The sequence below is a fragment of the Vombatus ursinus genome, unplaced genomic scaffold (genome assembly GCF_900497805.2).
Source record: "Vombatus ursinus unplaced genomic scaffold, bare-nosed wombat genome assembly UNPS02014799.1, whole genome shotgun sequence".
Classification (NCBI taxonomy): domain Eukaryota; kingdom Metazoa; phylum Chordata; class Mammalia; order Diprotodontia; family Vombatidae; genus Vombatus; species Vombatus ursinus.
Window position 1 is genome coordinate 46,796,728 of NW_020954577.1, and position 19,986 is coordinate 46,816,713.

Sequence of the window (19,986 nt, forward strand, 5' to 3'; positions counted from 1 at the left end):
AAACCAAGGAACTTGAAGGGACATGGTCCCCACCCGCACTCCAGATCTTCAATTTCAAGGGAATTATACAGTAGAGAAATACTACAAAGGACAGTCAAAGACGGTGGGATTGGGCCACAAGTCATGTGTCCAAATATAGTTGACCCTAAAGAAATGATGTCTCTGCTTTAATTGAACCACCCAGTGTTTTAAATCTGTCCATCTGGTCCACGATAACTTCCAAAGGAGCTGGTAGATTTATTTGTTTTTTTGTTTGCTTTGGACTGGACCTGTGATTTCATTTGGGTAGAGTACCACACCAAGGAGGAAACTACTCTTACTAACACAGACTAACACCAGCTCTTCTTAGAGAATTGTCTAGAACACTGAATTAATAATAATAATAGTAGTCAACAGTTAAATAACACCTACTATGTACCAGGCACTGTGCTAAGAGCTTTACCAATACTATCACATTTGAGATTGTACTTCACTAAGAAATGAGGTGACTTGCCCACTGTCACACAGGCAGTCTGGGGCAGAGGAGTTTCACTGAATAGCCTCTTGGGTCCTTCCCTGCCCTCTGTCTATCAACCCATGACTTCCTCACTCTGAGGCCATCTCTCTACTCCACCATGTTGCCCCTCCTGATTTGGATGGAATGTGGTATAAACTAAGAAGTATGAACATATTACCTTCAGTTCAATTTGAGATTCAGTCTACCATCTTGAGAAAATGGCAGCCAATAAAAGATTTTGCATGGAAATAGATCCTGCAACTTGACAATTTTTCATTACGCTTGATAGATAAGAAGTAGTTAAAGAAATATGTAACTGAAATGAGTGAAGCCTTATTGTTCAAAGAACAACTAATTACAGAGAAAGCTAAATTGAAGACCATGTACTCCAAAGCCTACGTTTTTCTATGGAACCACAAGGAGATGCCATAAGCAAGATTTGTTGTTGTTGTCTTTTTCTTTTTTTCAATGCAATGATTATTTGCCTTCCATTAAATCGTCAAAGAAAGAGAATCATTTGGGAACCTCTAGTCCACAGAATCTCAAAATTAGAAGAACTGAGCAGGAATTCCTTCTATATTATCATTGATAAGAGGTGATCCAGCCTCTGGTGATGGAGAAACCCACTACCTCTTGAGGTGGGACATCCCCCTTTGGGATGGCTCTCCTTGTCAGAAAACTCTTCCTTACCTCACACTGAAATCTATTCCTTTATATCATCCACCCACTCACTGGTCCTCATTCTGCCATCTGGGCCAAGAAGAAAGACACCCCAAAGTCCCCAGCTCTTTAGAAATCTAGTTTTCTTTCAAATAATGGACTTCCTTTCTTCCGACTGGTGTCTAGAGACTGATCTATGATCTTGGTGAATTTTACCACTGAATGCTTCAGTATTTCTGTAAATCAGGTGGTATTTCCAAGAACCTACCTTAGCAGCCTCATTCCTGCTGTAGCTCCCAAATGAGCCAGTGTGCTTTTGTGTAGATCAGCTGGAATCTTCTCCTTTACTCTTTGCATGCAGTCCTCAAAAGTTTTGGGAACAGCTTGGGGGTTATTTCCATAACTGGAGATCCCAGAGCCTAGAAGGACAAGCATAGAACAATACTTGGCATCTAATGAGTGTTTAATAAATTCATTCAGCTCTCAGCTTTATCAGTTAGCAACAACAGATTGTCTCATTATTTATTTTTTAAAAAGTTTTAAGAATAGAATTCAGAGAGAAAAATAAGGGATACAATGTGGTATCCTGTGATAAAGGCTCTTGTGGGTAGGTCCCATGAGAGACTGAATTGCCCTGTCAGGCAACTCCCAAGAGCCCAAGAGAGGGAATAACATGGGAGCAAAGCCTGGTCTGAAATTAATTAAGGACTGATTTTAAAGTAAGAATCACTGATAACGCTTTAAGGTTTGCAAACTGCATTTTACACTACAACCCTGAAAGTTAGATACTGCTGGTATTATTATCCACATTTCACAGATGCTGGCAGAGAAGGGGCATGCCACCAGAATCAGAGGTAGGGCTTGAACTCAGGTCAACTTTCTAGGCTCAGCGGACGCTAGTCACCGTCCCGCCCTCAACAATCCACCAGACTGGCCTGTTCTCTGCTCCTCACACAGGACGCTCCAGTCTCCTGCCCTTTGCACTTGCTTTTTCCCAGGTCTGGAACACACTCCTTCTTAACCTCTGCCTCCCAGAGTCCTCTTCTTTCAAGACATAGCTCAGGCACCGCTGGTTCTATGAAGCCTTTCCTAAACCCCTCAGTTGCTACAGCCTTCCCTTCCATTTGATATTTACTTGTATTTATTCATTTTACTTTTGTTCTTTATATGTATTCATACAGAATATAATATATACAGAATATATAAATGTATTAATATAAATAGATATGTATGTATATATACATATGCATGTGTGTATTTGTGTGTATATATATTTTATATGGATTATATATGTATACAAACAAATACATATGTAAATGTGTGTAGATAGATAGATAGACAGATAGATAGATAAACAGACAGACAGTTAATCAGTCTCTGGTGTTTCCCCCATTAGAATGGAAGTTCCTTGTGAGTAGGAATCATTTCATTCATTGTACTTGTATTCCCATCACCTAGCACAGTGTGCTTGGTATGGAGTAGGGGCTTAATAAATATTTGTTGATTGATTAAATAGCCTTTAAAATTCTATGATTACGTGAAGCTCTGCTTTTTGTCTTTCTAACTCTTCCCTTTTTGTCTAATGATAGGAATAGAGAATCTTCCATAAGGGTATTGGTAGATTGATTTCTCACTAACTTATAGGGCAGCTCATTAATGGTGTGGCTCTGTGGATATCTGGGCTGTGTGGCATCCCATAAACAAGGGGAGTGGGAAAGGTGGACTGCCTTGTCCAGAGGACCATCTGGTTGTCTTGGTTCTGAGGTTGGGTTGGGAGGTTGAGAGGGGGCCCAGAGTTAGGGGGACATCTGGGACCAAGGATGAAATCAGTGTTAGAATATGGCTGCTACCACTCCAGAAAACAAAACAAACAGGTCTCAAAGATTCACTAAAGAGTGGAGGCACTGTGGTCTAGAGGGTAGAGCATTGGACTTGGAGTGACAAGGACCTGAGCTTGGCATGTGGTGTAAGATGCTGGTCTAAACCTCATTTCTGCCAGATTGCCTTTTCAGTTTTCCAAATAAGTCTTGTCAAATAGGGACTCCTTCCTCCAGTACTTTATGTCCTTGGGTTTATTGGACGCTGGATTATTGAATTCACTTGTTTTTTAGCCTATCTTTATATAGTCTATTTCCCTGATCTACTTTTCTACTTTTCAATCAGTTCCAAATAGTTTTGATGATGACTGCTTTAGAGTATACTTTGAGATTTCAGTCCCCTTTCATTAATGCCTTCCTTTTATTATTTCCTCTAGGATTCTAGACCTTTTGTTCCTGCCGGAAATTTTTGTTGTTATTTTGTTTAGCTGTAGAAAGTACTTGAATTCAAATCCCATCTTAGTTATTAGCTCTTTGGCTCTGGGCAAGTCACTTAAACTATCTCAGTTTCAGCTTCCTCATCTGTAAAATGGGTACAGTAGTTCTTGTAGCATTTATCTGACAGGATCGTTGTGAGAGTCCAATGGCAAAATGTATGTAAAGAATTTTGCAAGCCTTAACACCTTCAATATGGGTCCCTCTTTACTATTCTCGCCTGAGTCACTTGCTCGTGCAGATAGATGGATACCTGCCTGCTCGACATTCAGAGAAGCTCCCTGACACGTCTAATTGCCTTGGACTAATTTCAGACACCCAAAGGTGAGCCAACAAGGATGAAATCTGGGTCTCCTAAAAGGAAAGACTAATGTAGGAATGTTTCCTCCCACACGGCAGCTTATTCACAGGGCTACTTAACCACACACATATCATTTTCCCACTCAGAAAGTACACATCTCATTTTCAAAGGCTCCTAAAAGCACAAGTAATTGCAGAGGCCTCTCTTCCATGGTGCTCCTGAAAACTGCTGAGGGGGAACCACACCCTCCTGTCCCCTGTATTTTCACACTGCCCCTCTCCAAGAAGTTCAGAGAGCGTTAACTTCACGTGTCTACACCACACAGAGAAGCCATTACCTTACCCTTAGACAGGAGCAGGGACAGAGAACCTCTAGAATGATAAGAGTCATTGCACTGCAGACTTAGAAGGGACCTTGGAGAACGGACTAGCAGAGCTGGGAGGGACCTGAAAAGCAGTGTGGTGTAATGGTGTGCACACTGGACTCGGAGTCAGGAAGAACTGGGTTCAGATCCCCACCTCATACCTTCACTAGCTATGTGACCCTGGGCAAATAACCTCCCTCAGCCTCCCCCTTCATACAGACACAGGTAAAGTGACTTACTCAAGGTCACTCAGTTATCAGTGGAGCCCTCTCCAGGCCACCACCCTGCCTCTCTCTCTGTCTCTGTGTCTTTGTCTCCATCTCTGTCTGTCTGTCTGTCTCTCTTTCTCTCTCCTCCTGTTTATCACTGAAGGAAAGACTCTCCCACAGGGGATGCACTCAGCCCTCTCTCCCTCTGCCTTGTTATTGGACCGCCAGCTGGAGGAGGGTCTTACCTTTCACACTGCACCTGTAGGTCTGATTAACCACGCCTGTGTTGTTTTCTTTCTCCGCCGGCCACTGGTACACGTAGACAGTGGTCCTCGACGATCCGGCATCAAGCACTATGCCGTACTAAGGAAAAAAGAAGGAATATCAGAGACTGATGGACTCCCCTGCCCCCAGGCTTCTGAGAGCTATCGCTCAGCTCAGTTTAATAAACATTTATTAGGTATCTTTTTATGTGACTGCCACCCGGATACAAAGACAAAATCAAAATAATCCTTGATCTCAAGCAGCTTCCATTTTATCAGGGGAGACATACAAATATTATCTCATTTGATCCTCATAGTAACCCTGGAAGGTAGGTGTTATTATTGTCCCCATTTTATAGTTGAGGAAACTGGGGCAGGTAGTGGTTAAGGGACTAGGAAGTGTCAGAGTCTGAACTCTGGTCTTCTCGACTCCGGGCCCAGGGCTCTACCCACCTGGTCATCTGGCTGTCTCTCTATCTCTGCTATGGACACTGTTCTGTATGAATCCCATAGGCATTGAAGGCACATTTACTAATTAGGTGGTGATATCTAAGAACCAATTCCATCTATATCAAATTGCTCGCCTTCTCAATGAGGGAGGAGAGAAGGGAGGGAAGGAGAGAATTTGGAACTCAAAAAAAAGTTTAAAATTATTGTTATATATTATTGGAAAAAAATAAAATATTAAAAAAGAAGCAATTCCATTTTAAATTTCCCCATGTACATAAAATCCAGGTCAGGTCAGATTACAAAACAAAGGAATGAAAGGATGAGTCCTGCTAATATGAGGAAAAGTATTTGGCAACGAGGCTTTCTGAAGAGTCTAACTTGCATATTAAGGAAAGGGGGATTTCGGAAGCCCAGTCCCAAGGTTAGGGCATTTCCGATCCCCTATGGCTCTGGCTCCAACCTGGTCTCGTTCCCTCCAGTTTCAGCTTTAACACTGCCTGGAGAAGCCACTCAGCATTTGTCTCACCAGCCATGGGAAAGAAAGCCAGCACCCTATGCAGTAAGCCAACAGACAACAGTAAAAGGTGTGGCGGACGTGCATGTAGCTACAGATGCCACACTATAATTGTATCTAATCTAAGCAGGAATTGTTAATGGAACTTTTTTTTTTTTAAGATGGAAGGGACCTTAGAGATTACCTAATCCAATACCTTCATCTCACAGTGGAGTGAGCAGACCTAGAAAGGGTAAGTGACTTTCCCAGGATCAAACAGAAAGTTGGCAGGAAACCTGGAGTCCAGGATCCCCCCCTCCCATTTTGGAGCTCTTCGAATCACACCACACCCATGAAGTAAAGCAAGCCTATTACAATCCTAAACACTGATTACAGCGCCCAAGTATGACGGCTTCCACGCTCAGCTACTGATTTCAAAGACCAGTCCTACCCTCACATCGCCCCAAAGAAAACAAGACAATAGAGCCAGGGTTCTGACTTTACCCAGCAGGACTAGACACGCCCTGTAGAACCTAGAAACTAAATGGAGAGAGGGGAGAGTGGTAGAATGAGAGGACCTGGGTTTGAATCCTCATTCTGCCTGGATCTCGGTACCTGTGTGGTCTTGGATAAGCTACTTCACCACTCCCGGGACTCAGTTTCCCCATCTGTAAAATGGGAGGGCTGGGCTGGATGACCGTGAAGGTCCTTTATAGCTCAAAAGCTATGATCTGATTTTGACAACAAATACTCGCTGAGGTGGGTCTGGAGGGTGTCTCCTCCTGCCCATCTCGTAGTCACTTCTCTGACGGCCACCATGGCCAGCAAACGGGACGTTTTACCCACAGCTCTGTTTTCAACTCCGACAAATTTAATGTAGAAGAGGCTTGATCAAAGGAGGGTGTGGATTTCTCAGCTACTTCCAGCCTAGCCGCAGGCTCACAAGGCCACAAATAACAGAGTGGGGTTGAGTCCTCACGGAGGAATGAGAGCTCTAAGGGGAATTCAGGGTCACTAAATTCAGTTCAGCCAGCTAGGCTGTGGAGGATACAGAGACAAAACTGTTCCTGCCTGGCAGCAGTTTACATTCTATTGCATTATTATTTCTTCAAAGCCTGCAGCATTCTCTACCCCACCCACTCCCATTAGACTGTAAACTCCCTGAGGGCAGGAACTATCTTTTACCTTTCTTTGTACTCCCAGCCCTTAACACAGTGCTTGGCACATAGGACTGCTCATGTATAATCTGTATCAAATTACTTGCCTAATCAAGGAGCCGGGGCTGGGAGGGAAGGAGAGAATTTGGATAGTGCTTAAGAAACGTTTGTTGTTTACTAGCTGTGCGACCCTGGGCCAGTCACTTAACCCCCACTGCCTCACCAAAAAAAAAAAAGAAAAAAGAAAAGAAAAGAAAAAGAAATGTTTGTTGACTGACTGAGCAACCCTGTGAGGGAGGCACTCCCCGCTTTTTATGGAGACAAAAAACTGAGCTCAGGACGTTAAGAGGTAATTCCAAGCTCCCCCAGCTGGTAAATCTCAGGAGTGATTCTCTTCTTTCCTGCTCCCCTGACCCCTGCACAAGGGATTTCTCCCCCTTCAATAAGCTTTGAAAACTGTGGCTCTCTCTTGCCTTTGAAGTTACTCTCCCTGTGGTTTACAGCTCTTCACTAGAGGCACGGTACCTACGTGGGAACATGTTCAACCTAAATGCCCATGTGCAACTAGGGAGCAGAATTAAAATTATGTGCATTGGTCCTTCCTTTTTCTGGAGAGGTGGGGGGCTAGTGGTATGGAATGTTGCACGCCTTATCAGTTGTGTCAGGATTTCTTTTTCCTTTGTTATAAGGGAAAGCAAAGGTGGGGAGAAGGGGTATGTTCAGAAATGACTGGTGGGCAACAGAAGATATCAATAAAAATCAACAAATAAAGGCGATTTAAAATGGGCATTTGTAAACAAGACAAAAACATTTTCTTCACAGTCCACCCCCATCCCCACCACCTCCAGGGCCCGCACTGTGCCCTGAGTGGCTGTTATCTCCCAATTCCGACTCTGAACCATAGACACAGTAAGACAGCTTGGGGTGTGGGGGTGGCTGCCCCCTCCATCACCCAGGTGGATTCAGCCACCACAACAGAGCCTGTTCAGACTGTGAATGGTACCTTCCTCCTTCCCACTAAACAGATTTGACACAGAACCTCTTCTCTTTACTCGCAGAGCTTTCAAACAACATATGTGGCCGAACCCATGTCACGCCGTCTCTGAAGGCCTCCGCACTTCACATCCCCTCAGTCAGAGACCTTACCTTCAGGCCTGGGCCCAGGACCTCTTTCTGGTTGATCTGAATGAGCGTTATGGCCATCAGCACAGCCACGCTTACGAGCAAAACCACCAACGCGACCACAGCGGGGGTCCGGGACAGGGCCTTGAAGCCTAAAATGGAAAGACCACCCCCAACACATATAAGGACCCAGGCAGCCACGGTCATTGTCCTCTTGATTTGGGTGCCTCTGGGGAACTGACCTAAAGATTAAGAGCTATAAGGACATGGAAACCACTCATTTATTCCCTTCAATGCACAAAGGAGGAAACTGAGCCCTAGAATGGGGAAGGGGCTCCCAGGTAATCAAGAAGAGAGGGAGGATCTGAATCCAAATCCTCTGGTTTCGAATCCATCTCTTTTCTTTCTGTCTCTCACTCCAGGACTCTGCTGCTTTCATGGCAAGTATGCAACTCCCCTCCAGCTAAGGACTGGTTATTTTATGGCCATTCTACGGATGAGAACATTGAGACCCAGGGAAGTAAAGTGATCACTAGCTAGAGACTTTGGGATTTCGAACCCAGGACAGCAGAGTTTGATCCTACCAGATCCTTTGAAAAGTACAAAGTGCTCTAAAAATGTAACGTGCTTCATATAGCCAGTTGAACCAAACTCACTGTGTGTTACCAGCTGACTAAAGGGCACTCCCTGCGCTAGGTGATGGAATATTTTAAAATGTTCCCATTAATGATGTCTTGTCCTTAGGAACTGTTAAGTGCTAAGTTACTCAGTTGTTGGAAGGCAGTGCTTACAACCTTGAGGTTACAAGCTCGGCCAATGCTTCCACATTGTCAATTTCCTCCCAGTCTTCATTTTGACTTTTTTGTATCGTGTTAACATTTCCCCCATTCCCCACCCTGGGCGAAGGAGTCAACCTTGTAACCTGGCAGCCGAGTACGTCCAACCCTCCTCTTTGGATCTCTGCCTTCTCAGTACCGTCTTATCCTGTTAAGTCACACGTATCAGATAACCTCTCCTTCACCTTCCACCCACACAAAGTGCTTTTCCTAAATAATTAACAGCAACAATAATAACTCCCAACATTTGTATAGCACTTTAAGGTTTGCAAAGTACTTTATAAATATTTTCTCCTTTGATTCTCACAACCCTTCAAAGTAGATGCTGTTATTATCCTCATTTACAGCCAAGGAAACTGAGGCAGATAGGTTGTGACATGCTGAAGGTCACACAGCTAATAAGTGTCTGAGGCTGGATTTGAACTCAGGACTTCCTGGTCCCAGGTCCAGTGCTTTCTCTGCTGGTGTAGCTCCAGTGCGGGGTGGGAGGATTTCTATAGCAGAATCTCTTTCTCCCTATTGCATAGAACCTCTCTAGCATCTCTCCCCTTGGAGAGAAGGGTCTTAAACACATCTCTTTGGAACGATCCCAATTTTCCTTCATTTGCATCATTGATTATTAACTCATAAATCTCAAAGTACTGGATTCGAGGTCAAGAAGACCCAAGTGTGTGACACTTAGTCACAGACACTCACTAGCTGTGTGACCCTGAGTAAATCACTTCACCTCTGTCTGCCTCAGTTTCTTCGTGTGTGAGACAGGGCTAATAGTAACTGCAGTACCTAGCTCAGAGACTCGTCCCGAGGACCAAATGTGATCCTCAGACCCCAGATCTGGAACGGGAAGGGACGCAGGGGCAAGAGGACAATGAGCACCTGTGCCAGGCGCCATGCCGAGGCTAGAGTAGAAGAGAGGCAATCCCACCTACCACTCCTCTCACTGCAGGTGTAATCTGAGCTGGAAACCTGGCCTACATAGAGGTGGAGAAACTGAGGCACGGTGAAATGTCTCACCTAAAGTCATATAGGCAGTAAGTGTCAGAACCAGGCTTTGCACCCAGGCCACCTGATTCCAAATCCAGCACGCTTCTGACTGCACCCACAGAACCCCCCATTACCAGGTAACAACAAAAGCACCTGTTCCAGGAACCCCTGGGTTTGCAGACTAAGTGTAAAAGTCACTCCCGCACATCAGAAGCAGGGCACTCCTCTGTAAGACAAATTGTTTTTGTCATTGCTGCTCTTCCCTCGAGTGACATCGGTGCTTGGAAGAGGCACAGCTGGAAAATCTTAGCGGAAGGAGCCCCAGATTTGGCCCTAGAAGACCTGAGTGCAAATTCGAATTCTGCTGCAATCATCCTTGTGACCTTGGGCAAGTCACCTCATCTCCCTCAGCCTCAGTTTCTTCCTTTGGAAAGTAAGGGGGTTGGATGAGATGTTTTCTAAGCTTGCCTGGAGCCTGGCTTCACCCTCAAAGGCACAGCAGCGGGGGCGTCCATCTCTGAGCCAGCCCCTGCTCTTTCCCAGGGGGATACGACGGGCAGCGGGAAGCAAAATCCAAAGCTCAGCTGCCAGGAATTTTCCCAGGTGGTGACTTCGTGTAAGAGGAAGGACCTACCTCTATGGCAAGTTGGGGCCTGCCCCGCTGAAGGTGCACCCTGGCCCCTGAAGCCTAAGTAAGCTTGAATCCTGGACTCTCTGCTCGCCCTGGTCAGCCTAGGCTCTGTTTGCTGCTGGTGCAATGCAAAGGACATTGAAGGTATGCAGGGGAAGAGACGGGCCGGAGATGGTGAAAAGTTTGGGAAGTGGGTCCTAGGAAAATGGGATTCAGGACCAGGGGATACGGAAATACTGGGAGGCTGTGTGGACGGGACAGTCGAGGTCATCTTGTCCAACCTCCTCATTATAGATGAGAAACTAAGGCCAAGTAAGTGACTTGCCCAGGGTCACACAGCTAGCCCATGTGTCTGAGGCAAGACTTGAACTGATATCTTCCTAACTCCTAATGTTATAGCATGCTACCTCTCCAGTCTCCCTCCTTAGAGACTCTAAAGAAAACAGGGTGGGGGGACAGCTAGGTGGTGCAGTGGATAGAGTACCAGCCCTGGAGTCAGGAGGATCTGAGTTCAAATGTGACCTCAGACCAAACACTTGACACTTACTAGCTGTGTGACCCTGGGCAAGTCATTTAACCCCAATAAATAAAAAAGAAAGAAAACAGGCTGAGAGAGCTAGTGTATTTTGAAGCTCTAGCAAGAGACGGTGTGGTGTGGTGGTAATGGGAAGCAGGAGAGATCTGGGTTCAACTACCACCTCTGACATTCACTAGCTCTATGGTGACCACAGGCAAATCACTGTTCCTCTCAGAGCCTCAGTTTCCTTCTCCGTAAAATGTAAGACTCAACAACCATCTATTAGGCTTCTCCCATGTGCCAGGTACTGTACTAGGTGCTGGTGATGCAGAGGCCAAAAAGGCCCCCGATCTCCTGCCTTCAAGGAGCTTACGTTTTCCTGAGATGATGACGGCACTTGGAGCAGTAGCTTTACAGGTTTATTATTGTTGTGAACCTCAAACGAGATGCTCATAAAACATTCTGTGAACTTTAAAGGGTATAGGAATTTCAGAAGGTTATCATTAGAATAAATACATGAAGTTTATGACTTAGAAGCTATCACATACAGGAAGAAGACAGGATTCTGCCTTGGAGTTATGCCTGGCACTGTGTATCTGACTGTGGTTGACCTTAGAGGTCATCCAGCCTGACCCTTTCATTTTACAAATGAGGAAACTGAGGCCCGGAAGAGGTGGAGTTTCTTGCCCAAGGTCATATAGGCCGTAAGTGAAGAGGCATGACTTCAATTTCTTCTGAATATCCCAAGTAGGGTACCCAGCTCCAGGCTAGGAACATAATGGCCATCAGTGAAACTATCAGTGGAAGTGAAGAATTCCAGCCTGATATTGTCAGGAAACAGCCCACCTAAAAAGTATTTCCATAAAGTCATCTATAAGTTATAGCTTGATTAAAGTCTTCAGTTTAGGAAGAGGTCGTCCGATCACCCTTTATCAGTTTTCGCCAGAGTGATCATCTCATGTTTTCTCAGTGTTTGTTTGTCAGCCTGCTGAGATAAAGAACGGACTGGATAGTATGGGAGTCATGATGGGGAAAGGAAAGGTGCCTGGCCTTTCTAACAAGAACAAGATAAACTTCCGGCAGCCTCCAAGTCATAACATAGGTTATGGCTCCTTGCTTAACTTGATCTTTCCTTACTCTTATTCTTCTTGACCTTCATTGTAAAGGGATCAGGGCATTTTGGCAAGGTTAGGGTCCTTCCAACAGACAAAATGGTGGAGTGTGGAAGAGATGTGAGTATAGTCAACAATTCTTGGCACACAGTAGGTGCTTCATAAATGATTGTGGATTGACTGATATCAAGTCAGTGACCTTAAGCAAATGTCTTCCCTCTCTGGGCATCAGTTTCTTCATCTGTAAATCAAAGAGCTGAACGAGGTGACCTCTAAGGCACCCTGAAGCTTTAGTTCCATGAAATGGATAAGCAGAAAGTAATAATGAGGCCAACCGAAAAATGTGGCTGTAGCATCATCCATTGTATCTCCCCTAGCAAACCATCAAGAACTGAACTTTGCCTTATTTCTTCTGGCTCAATGCAAATGGGCTTCATATCATGGCCCCTTGACAATAAAAGTCATGAAAAATAAGGGAACGAAAGATGAAGTTAGACAATGAGCCAGGAATGGATGAGCTATGTCGTGATGGTGAGGTTGGGTGATTTTTCTTCATTTTATCATAGATTGAGAAGAAGGTGGGACCTTGGAGGCCAGCTAGACCAACTTGCTCATTTTGAAGGTGAGGAATGAGCCCCAGGACTTCAGGTGACTTGCCCAAGGTCACACAATAAAGACCAGAGCTGTTCTTTGAACCCAGGTCCTTTGACTCCAAAGCCAGTACTTTCTCCCACTGTGCACAGGACCTTCCTTGAAAATATGGCTATTAAACAAGAGGCACGGAGTCTCTGGAGAGACTTCTTCCTCATCCTCTTGGTCATTCATAAGCCCCTTGTACTGGGCCATTGTTCCATCAGCCATCTGTCCACCTATCCCATCCCCACCTCTCCATAACCCGAGGTTCACAGATGTTCCCTGAGCTCCTACTCGGTCCAAGGCATTGGGCTTGATGCTGACACCAACTCTTGCCTTTGGTTTCACTATTTTGATAATTATTTCAATAGAATTAATTTCTTTTGCCGCCCTATGCATTTTTTATGCACTTAAAAACATTCTTATGAGAAGGGGATCTAGCCTTTACCAGACTTCCAAGGGGTTCCATGACACACACAAAAATTAAGAATCTCTCATAACCACCTCATTTTACTGATAAGGAAATGTTAGATGACATATGTAGGGTCACATGATTGGTGACAGAGACAGGACTTGAACCCAAGTCTTTTGATGCCTAAAGCAGGGTTCTTTCCAAGATACTTCACTGCTTCTTAGATTCCCATATTCCAATGTGCCTACGAGCTCATCTAACTCCCACTGCCTCTTAATTCAAGCAAATTAATTCAAGAGAAGCTACCATATTTAATTTCCAAGTGTCTTTTAGGATAACAGAAAATAGTTCAGTCCTAGGGATGAACTAGCCCTGAGGGCAAGCTCTCCTCTAAATCCTCCCAAATTGGAAGACTCATTTACTAGAAGAAAAACAAAAACAAAACAAACAAAAAAATAAAAAACAAATGAAAACAAAACAAAAACAAAACACTTCCTTAGGTAAGGAAACCAAAACCAAAGAAGAAAAGTCCTGGAGAAAATCTGTTTATAAGGGGTGCCTAAGATGGAAGAAACTAGCATAGCACAGTAGAAAAAAATGCTGGTTTGGGTGTCAGAGGACCTGGGTTCGAATCCCAGGTCCTTGGGCAACTCACCCTATGGGCCTCAGTTTACCTATGTGCAAAATGAAGAAGTTGGACTCCATGGCCTCTAAGGTAGCTTCCAATTACAAACCTTGATCCTATTAACGTCCAGACCCCTGATTCTGCCAGCTGACTAATGGCGGGCCTCTTGGGGAGGGCTATGAGTACAGAGCCATGAGGCAACATGATGGGATGTGGTGAAGGAATTGGGGATTGTTAGTCTAGGAAAGACATGACAGCAATGGTCCAGTATTTGAAGGGTTGTCTTTGGGAAGAGATCCGCTTTGCTTGTTTGTTTACTGTGTTCCTTCTCAGAGGATCAATGATTTCAGGAGGGTGACAGTCTTGACTTACAAGTGAATTGGTTTTAAGTGAGGCAGATTTAGGCAGATTTAGGCTCCTTGTGAGAAAAAGCTTCCTAACCATCAAAGCTGCCCAGAAGCTAAATAGAAGCCTTGGGAGCTAGACCTTCCTGGAGGTCCTCAAGCAAAGCAATTTGTCAGCTACGTGGCGGAGGGGAATCTTATTTATGGTCACAAGGGTCCTTCCCAAAACTGAGTTTTATATGATTCAGCCAAACTTTCCTGTAAAAATTCCTCTTTCCAGCAGTTTCCATAGCAGGAAGAGTAAGTTTTTTTCTACCCTGGGTCATAAAATGTCACCAAAACCCAATATCCATGTGGAAGGTGCCTTGCGGGTTATGCAGATAATGCAGAGGTTTAGCCAAATATTTTAATTACATATTTCATACCTGGTTGTGGCAGAGCTTGGGATTTCCATGATACTGGAACGCCAACTGCAAAAAAGTAAAAATAAAAAGCCACCTAGTAATGCTGGGCAGAGGTTCTGCTCATGCCCAGCTTGGCACCTCTCGACAAGTGTTTCATGTGAAGGGTGTCGGTGTACATTTATTTCCCATGGAGTATGTAAATAACCTATTAAGAAAAACTGGGATTTATCAAGTGCTCAAAAGTTTGTAAAACACCTTACATAAATGGGAGTATGTAATGATCTCATCTGAGCTTCACTAAAACCCTGGGAGCAATGTTCTGTTAGCCCCACTTTACAGTATATGATTTAAGGTATATGAAGCACCTTACAGATATGATCTCATTTGATGCTAAACAGGGAGGCAGGCCTCTTAGTGTGGTGGGAAGAGTAGAAGGTTTGGAGCCAGAAGACCTGGGTTTAGGCCTCTTCTCTGAGTTTCAGTTTAGCTCATCTGAAAGTGGGATGACGATTTGACTAGATGATCTCCAAGAACCCTTTCCCTTTTCAATCTGCAATCCTGCGATGCTCATAACAACAAAATGAGGTAAATACTACTGGTATCATTAGTCTCATTTTACTGAAAAGCAAAGCAAGAGAGGTTGAGCCGCTTGTCCATGGTCAGACAGCTTTTAAGTGTCAGGAGCCTGGATTCAAAACCAGATATTCCTGTTTCTGAGTCCTATACTCTCTCCAAGATGCCATAAAAATGCTTCTGTGTCCCAGATTTACTGGTTAATTTATTCTAGAACATAGTTTCTTAATCTGGGGTCCACAGATAGTCAAGGAGTCCATGGACTTAGGTAGGAAAAAAAATGCGTCTTGATTTTCACTTACCTCACACTGAAATTGAGCATTTCCTTCAATTATTTAAAAACATGATTCTGAGAAGGGGTCCATAGGCTCCAAAGGGGTTCATGACACAAAAAAGTTAAGAACCCCTCTCCCTGTTCTTCATTCAGGTTTATGCCCTAAGCTAAAGCCCATTCCCCTAAGCCTCAAAGCCATTCCTTCTCTTTCCCAGATACTAACCTGATTGTTCGCAGGGCTGACGGGAAAGAACAGTAAACATCTTCCTTTTTTAAACTGTGAGATAAAAAACCACATCAAGACAATCTTTATTTATGTAGACATCAGCTAATGAAAGTCAAAGTAACTTGCACACATTAAGAAACAAATACCCCAGGACACCCTCATCCCTCCTCAGATCAAAGCATCAAGGTCGTGTTTGGTGACTGGAGTTATTCAAACCAGGTGAAATAAACCAAGAACCAGAGTCTAAGAATGCCAAGAGTCGTCAGGAGATCATGGAGTCAAACCCTTTTTATTTTACAGGAGAAACTGACCTACAGCACTTGCTTACCCTCACACAACTAAGATGCATCAGGGTCCAGTTCTTCTGAGTATCATGGTCCAGTATTTTTTCTACCACTCCATGCTGTTATCATCAGGCATTTTAGGACAAAGTCCTGTCAGATAGGAGAGCTCAAAACTACTTTGAAGATTTCATTTTCTAAAGCTATTGCTCACCTTACTGTTATTTTTGTAGAGGGATATTTTGTCTAAATTCCTTAAAGAAATAGCTGTGTAGCTCAATAGATCAAGGACCTGTGATTTAAAACTCAGGAGAAGCTGAGTTGAAATAATACTCAGTCGTGTGACCATAAGCAAGTCACTTAAACCTCTGTGTACCTCAAGCAATTCTATATTACTATAATAGACTGTAACATGGAGACTAGTCACTCATTAATTCCATTTCTTTATCTAGGGTTTGTACCCTGTCAAACTCTTACCCATTAGAATGTAAGTTACCCGGGGGAAGAGATTTTTACATTTTGTCTTTGTTTCCAAAGTGCCTAGGACATGGTAGACATCGAATCTTTTTTTAACTGAATTGACGTTTGGGGAGCTATGATGGCAGGTAGGTGTCATCTGAACCTGAAGTCAGGACTATCTGAGTTCAATCCTATCTTATATATTAACTCTTGTGACTCAAGGTAAGTCACTTAACCGCTGTCTGCCTCAGTTTCCTCATCTGTAAAATAGCGATAATAGTACCCACCTCACAGGATTGTTGGGAGGGTAAGATGAGATGATGTTTGTAAATCAATTTGCAAACCTTAAAGCATTATATAAATACTGGCTATTATTATAATTATTTATATAGGTTATGCTTTGCCTCTTCTGAAAATGATGAAGAGGAAAGGACAAAGTTTGTTCCCTAGGGGTGTTGGAGTGATCCTGTTAACTCATAGCTCTTACTGTAACTTTCATATTGGAAAATCAATCACAAATACTAAATTATTATCAATGATTTAGAGCTAGAAGGTATATTGGAAATAAGCAAGCCCCACACCGTCATTTTTTGAATGAGAAAATCCCGGGTCAGAAGGGAAGCGACTGGTAGGCAGTAAGTAGCAAAGCCGGGTTTTGAACCCAGAACTTCTAACTCCAAAGTCCACGTGTCTACCGCCACTCTTTGGGTTCTCCCCAGATGATCTCTAAGGTCCCTTCCAACTCAGTCTGGGAGGCCATAATTTTACCCAAGGGTCCAAAAGCCTTCTAAAACCTAATAGGGCAAAGATGAAAATCTTTCTTGTAAAAGGTTCGAGTGTCCTACCTACAGGCTGAGGCAAGATTCTTTCTCCTCAGAGCAGGGAGCCCAGCTAAGCAGCCTTTTAGCACTCTGTCTCTGGCTCACCAACTGCATGGAAGACGCTTTGGATGTTGTGCTGGTCAGCATCTCTTGGAATGCTTAATGACAGGCTAAAAAGGTCTTAGCTAGCTCTGCCCAGCTGAAGATGCATGAACTGATTTTTTTTCCATTTTTTGGGGGACAGGGGAGGGGAGGACGACCGGAGTCCCCTGGGCTTGAGCCCTCTCCCCCGCCTCTAACACATCTGTCCATCCTTTACATGCACTCGTTCATTACGTCCCGTGTGTCCGCAATTGTCTCGACTTTCCCCCCAGGGATTCGGGTCTGCCCTCATCCCTTCCCCCTCCCCTAACCCTTAGGAATCACGTTCACTTTCCCCTGCTTTCTAGATAAGCGGTTCGAAGCCCCAGCCCTAACTCCGGAGGCTATCCCGCCCAGAGCATCGGTTGCGCTCTCTCCCGTCCCCCAGGGGCAATCTGTCCTTCCTTACCAGCCCCCGAGATACAGGGAAAGGAGATGAAGATCTGATCTGTCAGACTCTGGTCCTGGGCCGTGAGAGCAGGCGGAGAGGAGGCGGACGCTTGGGAAGGGAAAGTCCGGAAGGTGGAGGTCGGGAGGCCAGGGTACCTGCCTCGGGCTGCAGCGACTGTGAGGGCGTAGGAGAGGCACTCTCTCGTCACTGGGGAGGTGGGGAGGGCATGGCAGTCTCCGGGAGGGGGAGCAGCTTCCGCACCACCTTTCCTATTCGGAGACTCCCCAGGGGTTTCCTACAGACTTGTCAGGACCCTGGGCAGATCCAGGGCAAGCTCCCCCCGCTCCAGGACGGGAGGACGAGGTAGTGGCTCGCCCGCATTCCCCGCCCCTTCCAAGCAGGCTGCACTTTGTCATGTAATGAGCGGCCCAGAATGATTTTCTGCAGCCTCTCGCCCACTGCCCTCGCCTCCGACCTTCTCAAGCAGAGCAGCAAAGGATGCTCCCTGGGCCCCGCCCCCATCTCCCCAGCCTACCCCGGGAAGGCGCCCAGTGGGTTTTGGGTGGGAAAGAATGTGGCACACAGCCTGCAGGGGACCAAGGCAACCCGAAGGCACTGAATGACGCAAAGGGCACCGTGGCCAGCCCGATGATCGAAGGATCATGGCTACAGAGCTGGGACGACTCTGGGAGACAGTCTGACACAACTCCCTTCGTTTTACAGAAGAGGACACTGAGGACCTCTGGGAAAGGCTCTCTGCCAAAGTCCCACGGGTAGTAAATAGCAGAGTTGGGCTTCAAATCCAGGTTCTCGGCCTCCAAAATTCGCTTCCCTCCAGGCTACCTTGTCAGACTCTCCCTTCTCATAGCATACCCTTCCCCCAACACTTTCATATAAGTGAAATCATGTTGGAAAATTAACGTCAAGTTAGAGCTTGAAAGGGAAGAAAAGGGGAGGAGATGTCCCAAAATGACAAGGTGTAACCACCAGGGGGGCTTGGAGGAAGGGAGAAGGAGCTGGAAGCCTGCCACACATACCCTGCCCTCAGGCAGGCACCAGCTCCCTAAGTCACTCTACCAGGCTGATCTCCGAAGTGGAGTAGTAGGAAGGGGTCCAACGTGTGGTCTCTCTCCTACTACTACATTACACATTTCTACTCTCCTAACAGCCCAGAGCCTTCAGGAGTTATTGGGCATAGGACCAGGGAAATTTGAGCTCCAAAGAATGGGGGGGGAGGGGGACATCTATTACTCTCTTTTTACAGATGAAACAATCAACTCAGAGAGATGAGGGAATTAGCCCAAGACCACACAGCTAGGAAGTCCTGGAGCCAGGCTTTGAACTCAGGTCCTTTGGCTCCAAATCCAGGCAGGTAAGTATGCCCTCCCCTCCTCTGCTGCCCTCCCCTAATTTCTGCACTTTGGAGACAGCTATTGCAGCACTTCTCTGGAGGAGTTGGGTATAAACCTAGTGTGATACGCTGAAGGTGTAGGCTCGCCCTAAACCTGAGAGCTCAGACTTGGGTGTCAGTCATGGCCCTTACCCCGGCAGTGTCACTTTAGGCAAAACCTGTTGCTCCCCTGGTACTCAGTTTCAAGCTATCTTGTGTGAAATAAAGACCAAAATATCTTTCTTCTAAAGAGGCTGCAGGACCAAGTCTGTACGACATCTGGAGGAGCACGGGAAGGAGCGCACTTACCTGAGGAAGGCTGAAACGCTCTCCCTCCTGTCTCCATCTCCCGGTGGCTTCCCTGGCTTCCTTCAAGTTCCAGCTCAAATGCCGCCTTTTAAGGGAAGCATTTCCCCATCCCTCTTAATGCTGGCGCCTCAGATGCTCACTCTCATTTAACCTCGCTGGGTCTTTGTCACTCCATTTGTAAAATGAAAGGGTTGGTGCTGATGACTTCTAATGTTTCTTTTAACTTGAAATCTCTGGTTTTATGATATTTTTCCTCATAAGCCCCCCAAGAGGGAGCTGACCAACAGGCTAGGACCTTCCTCTGATCGCTTGATATTGTTCGGATAACCGGGGAGCACATGGGTTCTTCACGACCTCATTCTCACTAACCCTGCTTCTCTTCTAGGCACAGTTCTTGAATGACAACCTTTATATCACTTCTTCTGCTCAGTTTTTTGCAATTGCAAATGAGATAATATCTGTAAAACATTTAACACAGTGTCTAGCACATTGTAGATGCTTAATAAATGTTTCCTCCTCTCCCTCCTTCCTTTCTTTTCTCCTTCATTCTTTTCCTCTATTCTACTTTCTTTCCCTCCCTCCTTTCTACTTTCCTTCCTTTCCTCTTTTCTACTTTCCTTCCCTCCTTTTTCCCTTTCTCTCCTTTCCTTCCTTCCTTTCCTCTTTTCTACTTTTCTTCCTCCTTCCCTCTTTCTTTCCCTTCCTCCCTCCCTTTCTTTCCTTCCTTCCTTCTTTCCTTCCTTCCTTCCTTCCTTCCTTCCTTCCTTCCTTCCTTCCTTCCTTCCTTCCTTCCTTC

At 45.2% G+C, this 19,986-nt stretch overlaps 1 protein-coding gene across 2 annotated transcripts in view; it reads right to left on the reverse strand.

The window, feature by feature from the left end:
- The window catches only part of LOC114050640 (ectonucleoside triphosphate diphosphohydrolase 3-like), a 33,226-nt gene extending 15,688 nt beyond the window's left edge, over positions 1-17,538 (reverse strand). Inside the window, exons 1-6 of one of the 2 annotated variants that reach the window (XM_027872475.1) lie at positions 17,510-17,527; positions 15,396-15,449; positions 14,347-14,391; positions 7,852-7,979; positions 4,588-4,705; positions 1,425-1,575 (exon numbers count right to left, since the gene is read on the reverse strand). In XM_027872475.1, the coding sequence (XP_027728276.1) occupies positions 1,425-1,575; positions 4,588-4,705; positions 7,852-7,979; positions 14,347-14,391; positions 15,396-15,435 (482 nt within the window). In that variant the 5' untranslated portion in view covers positions 15,436-15,449; positions 17,510-17,527. Of the gene's footprint in view, positions 1-1,424; positions 1,576-4,587; positions 4,706-7,851; positions 7,980-14,346; positions 14,392-15,395; positions 15,450-17,509 lie in introns of both variants that reach the window. The other variant, XM_027872476.1, reaches the window with a different exon arrangement.
- Between the last annotated feature and the right edge of the window lie 2,448 nt (positions 17,539-19,986).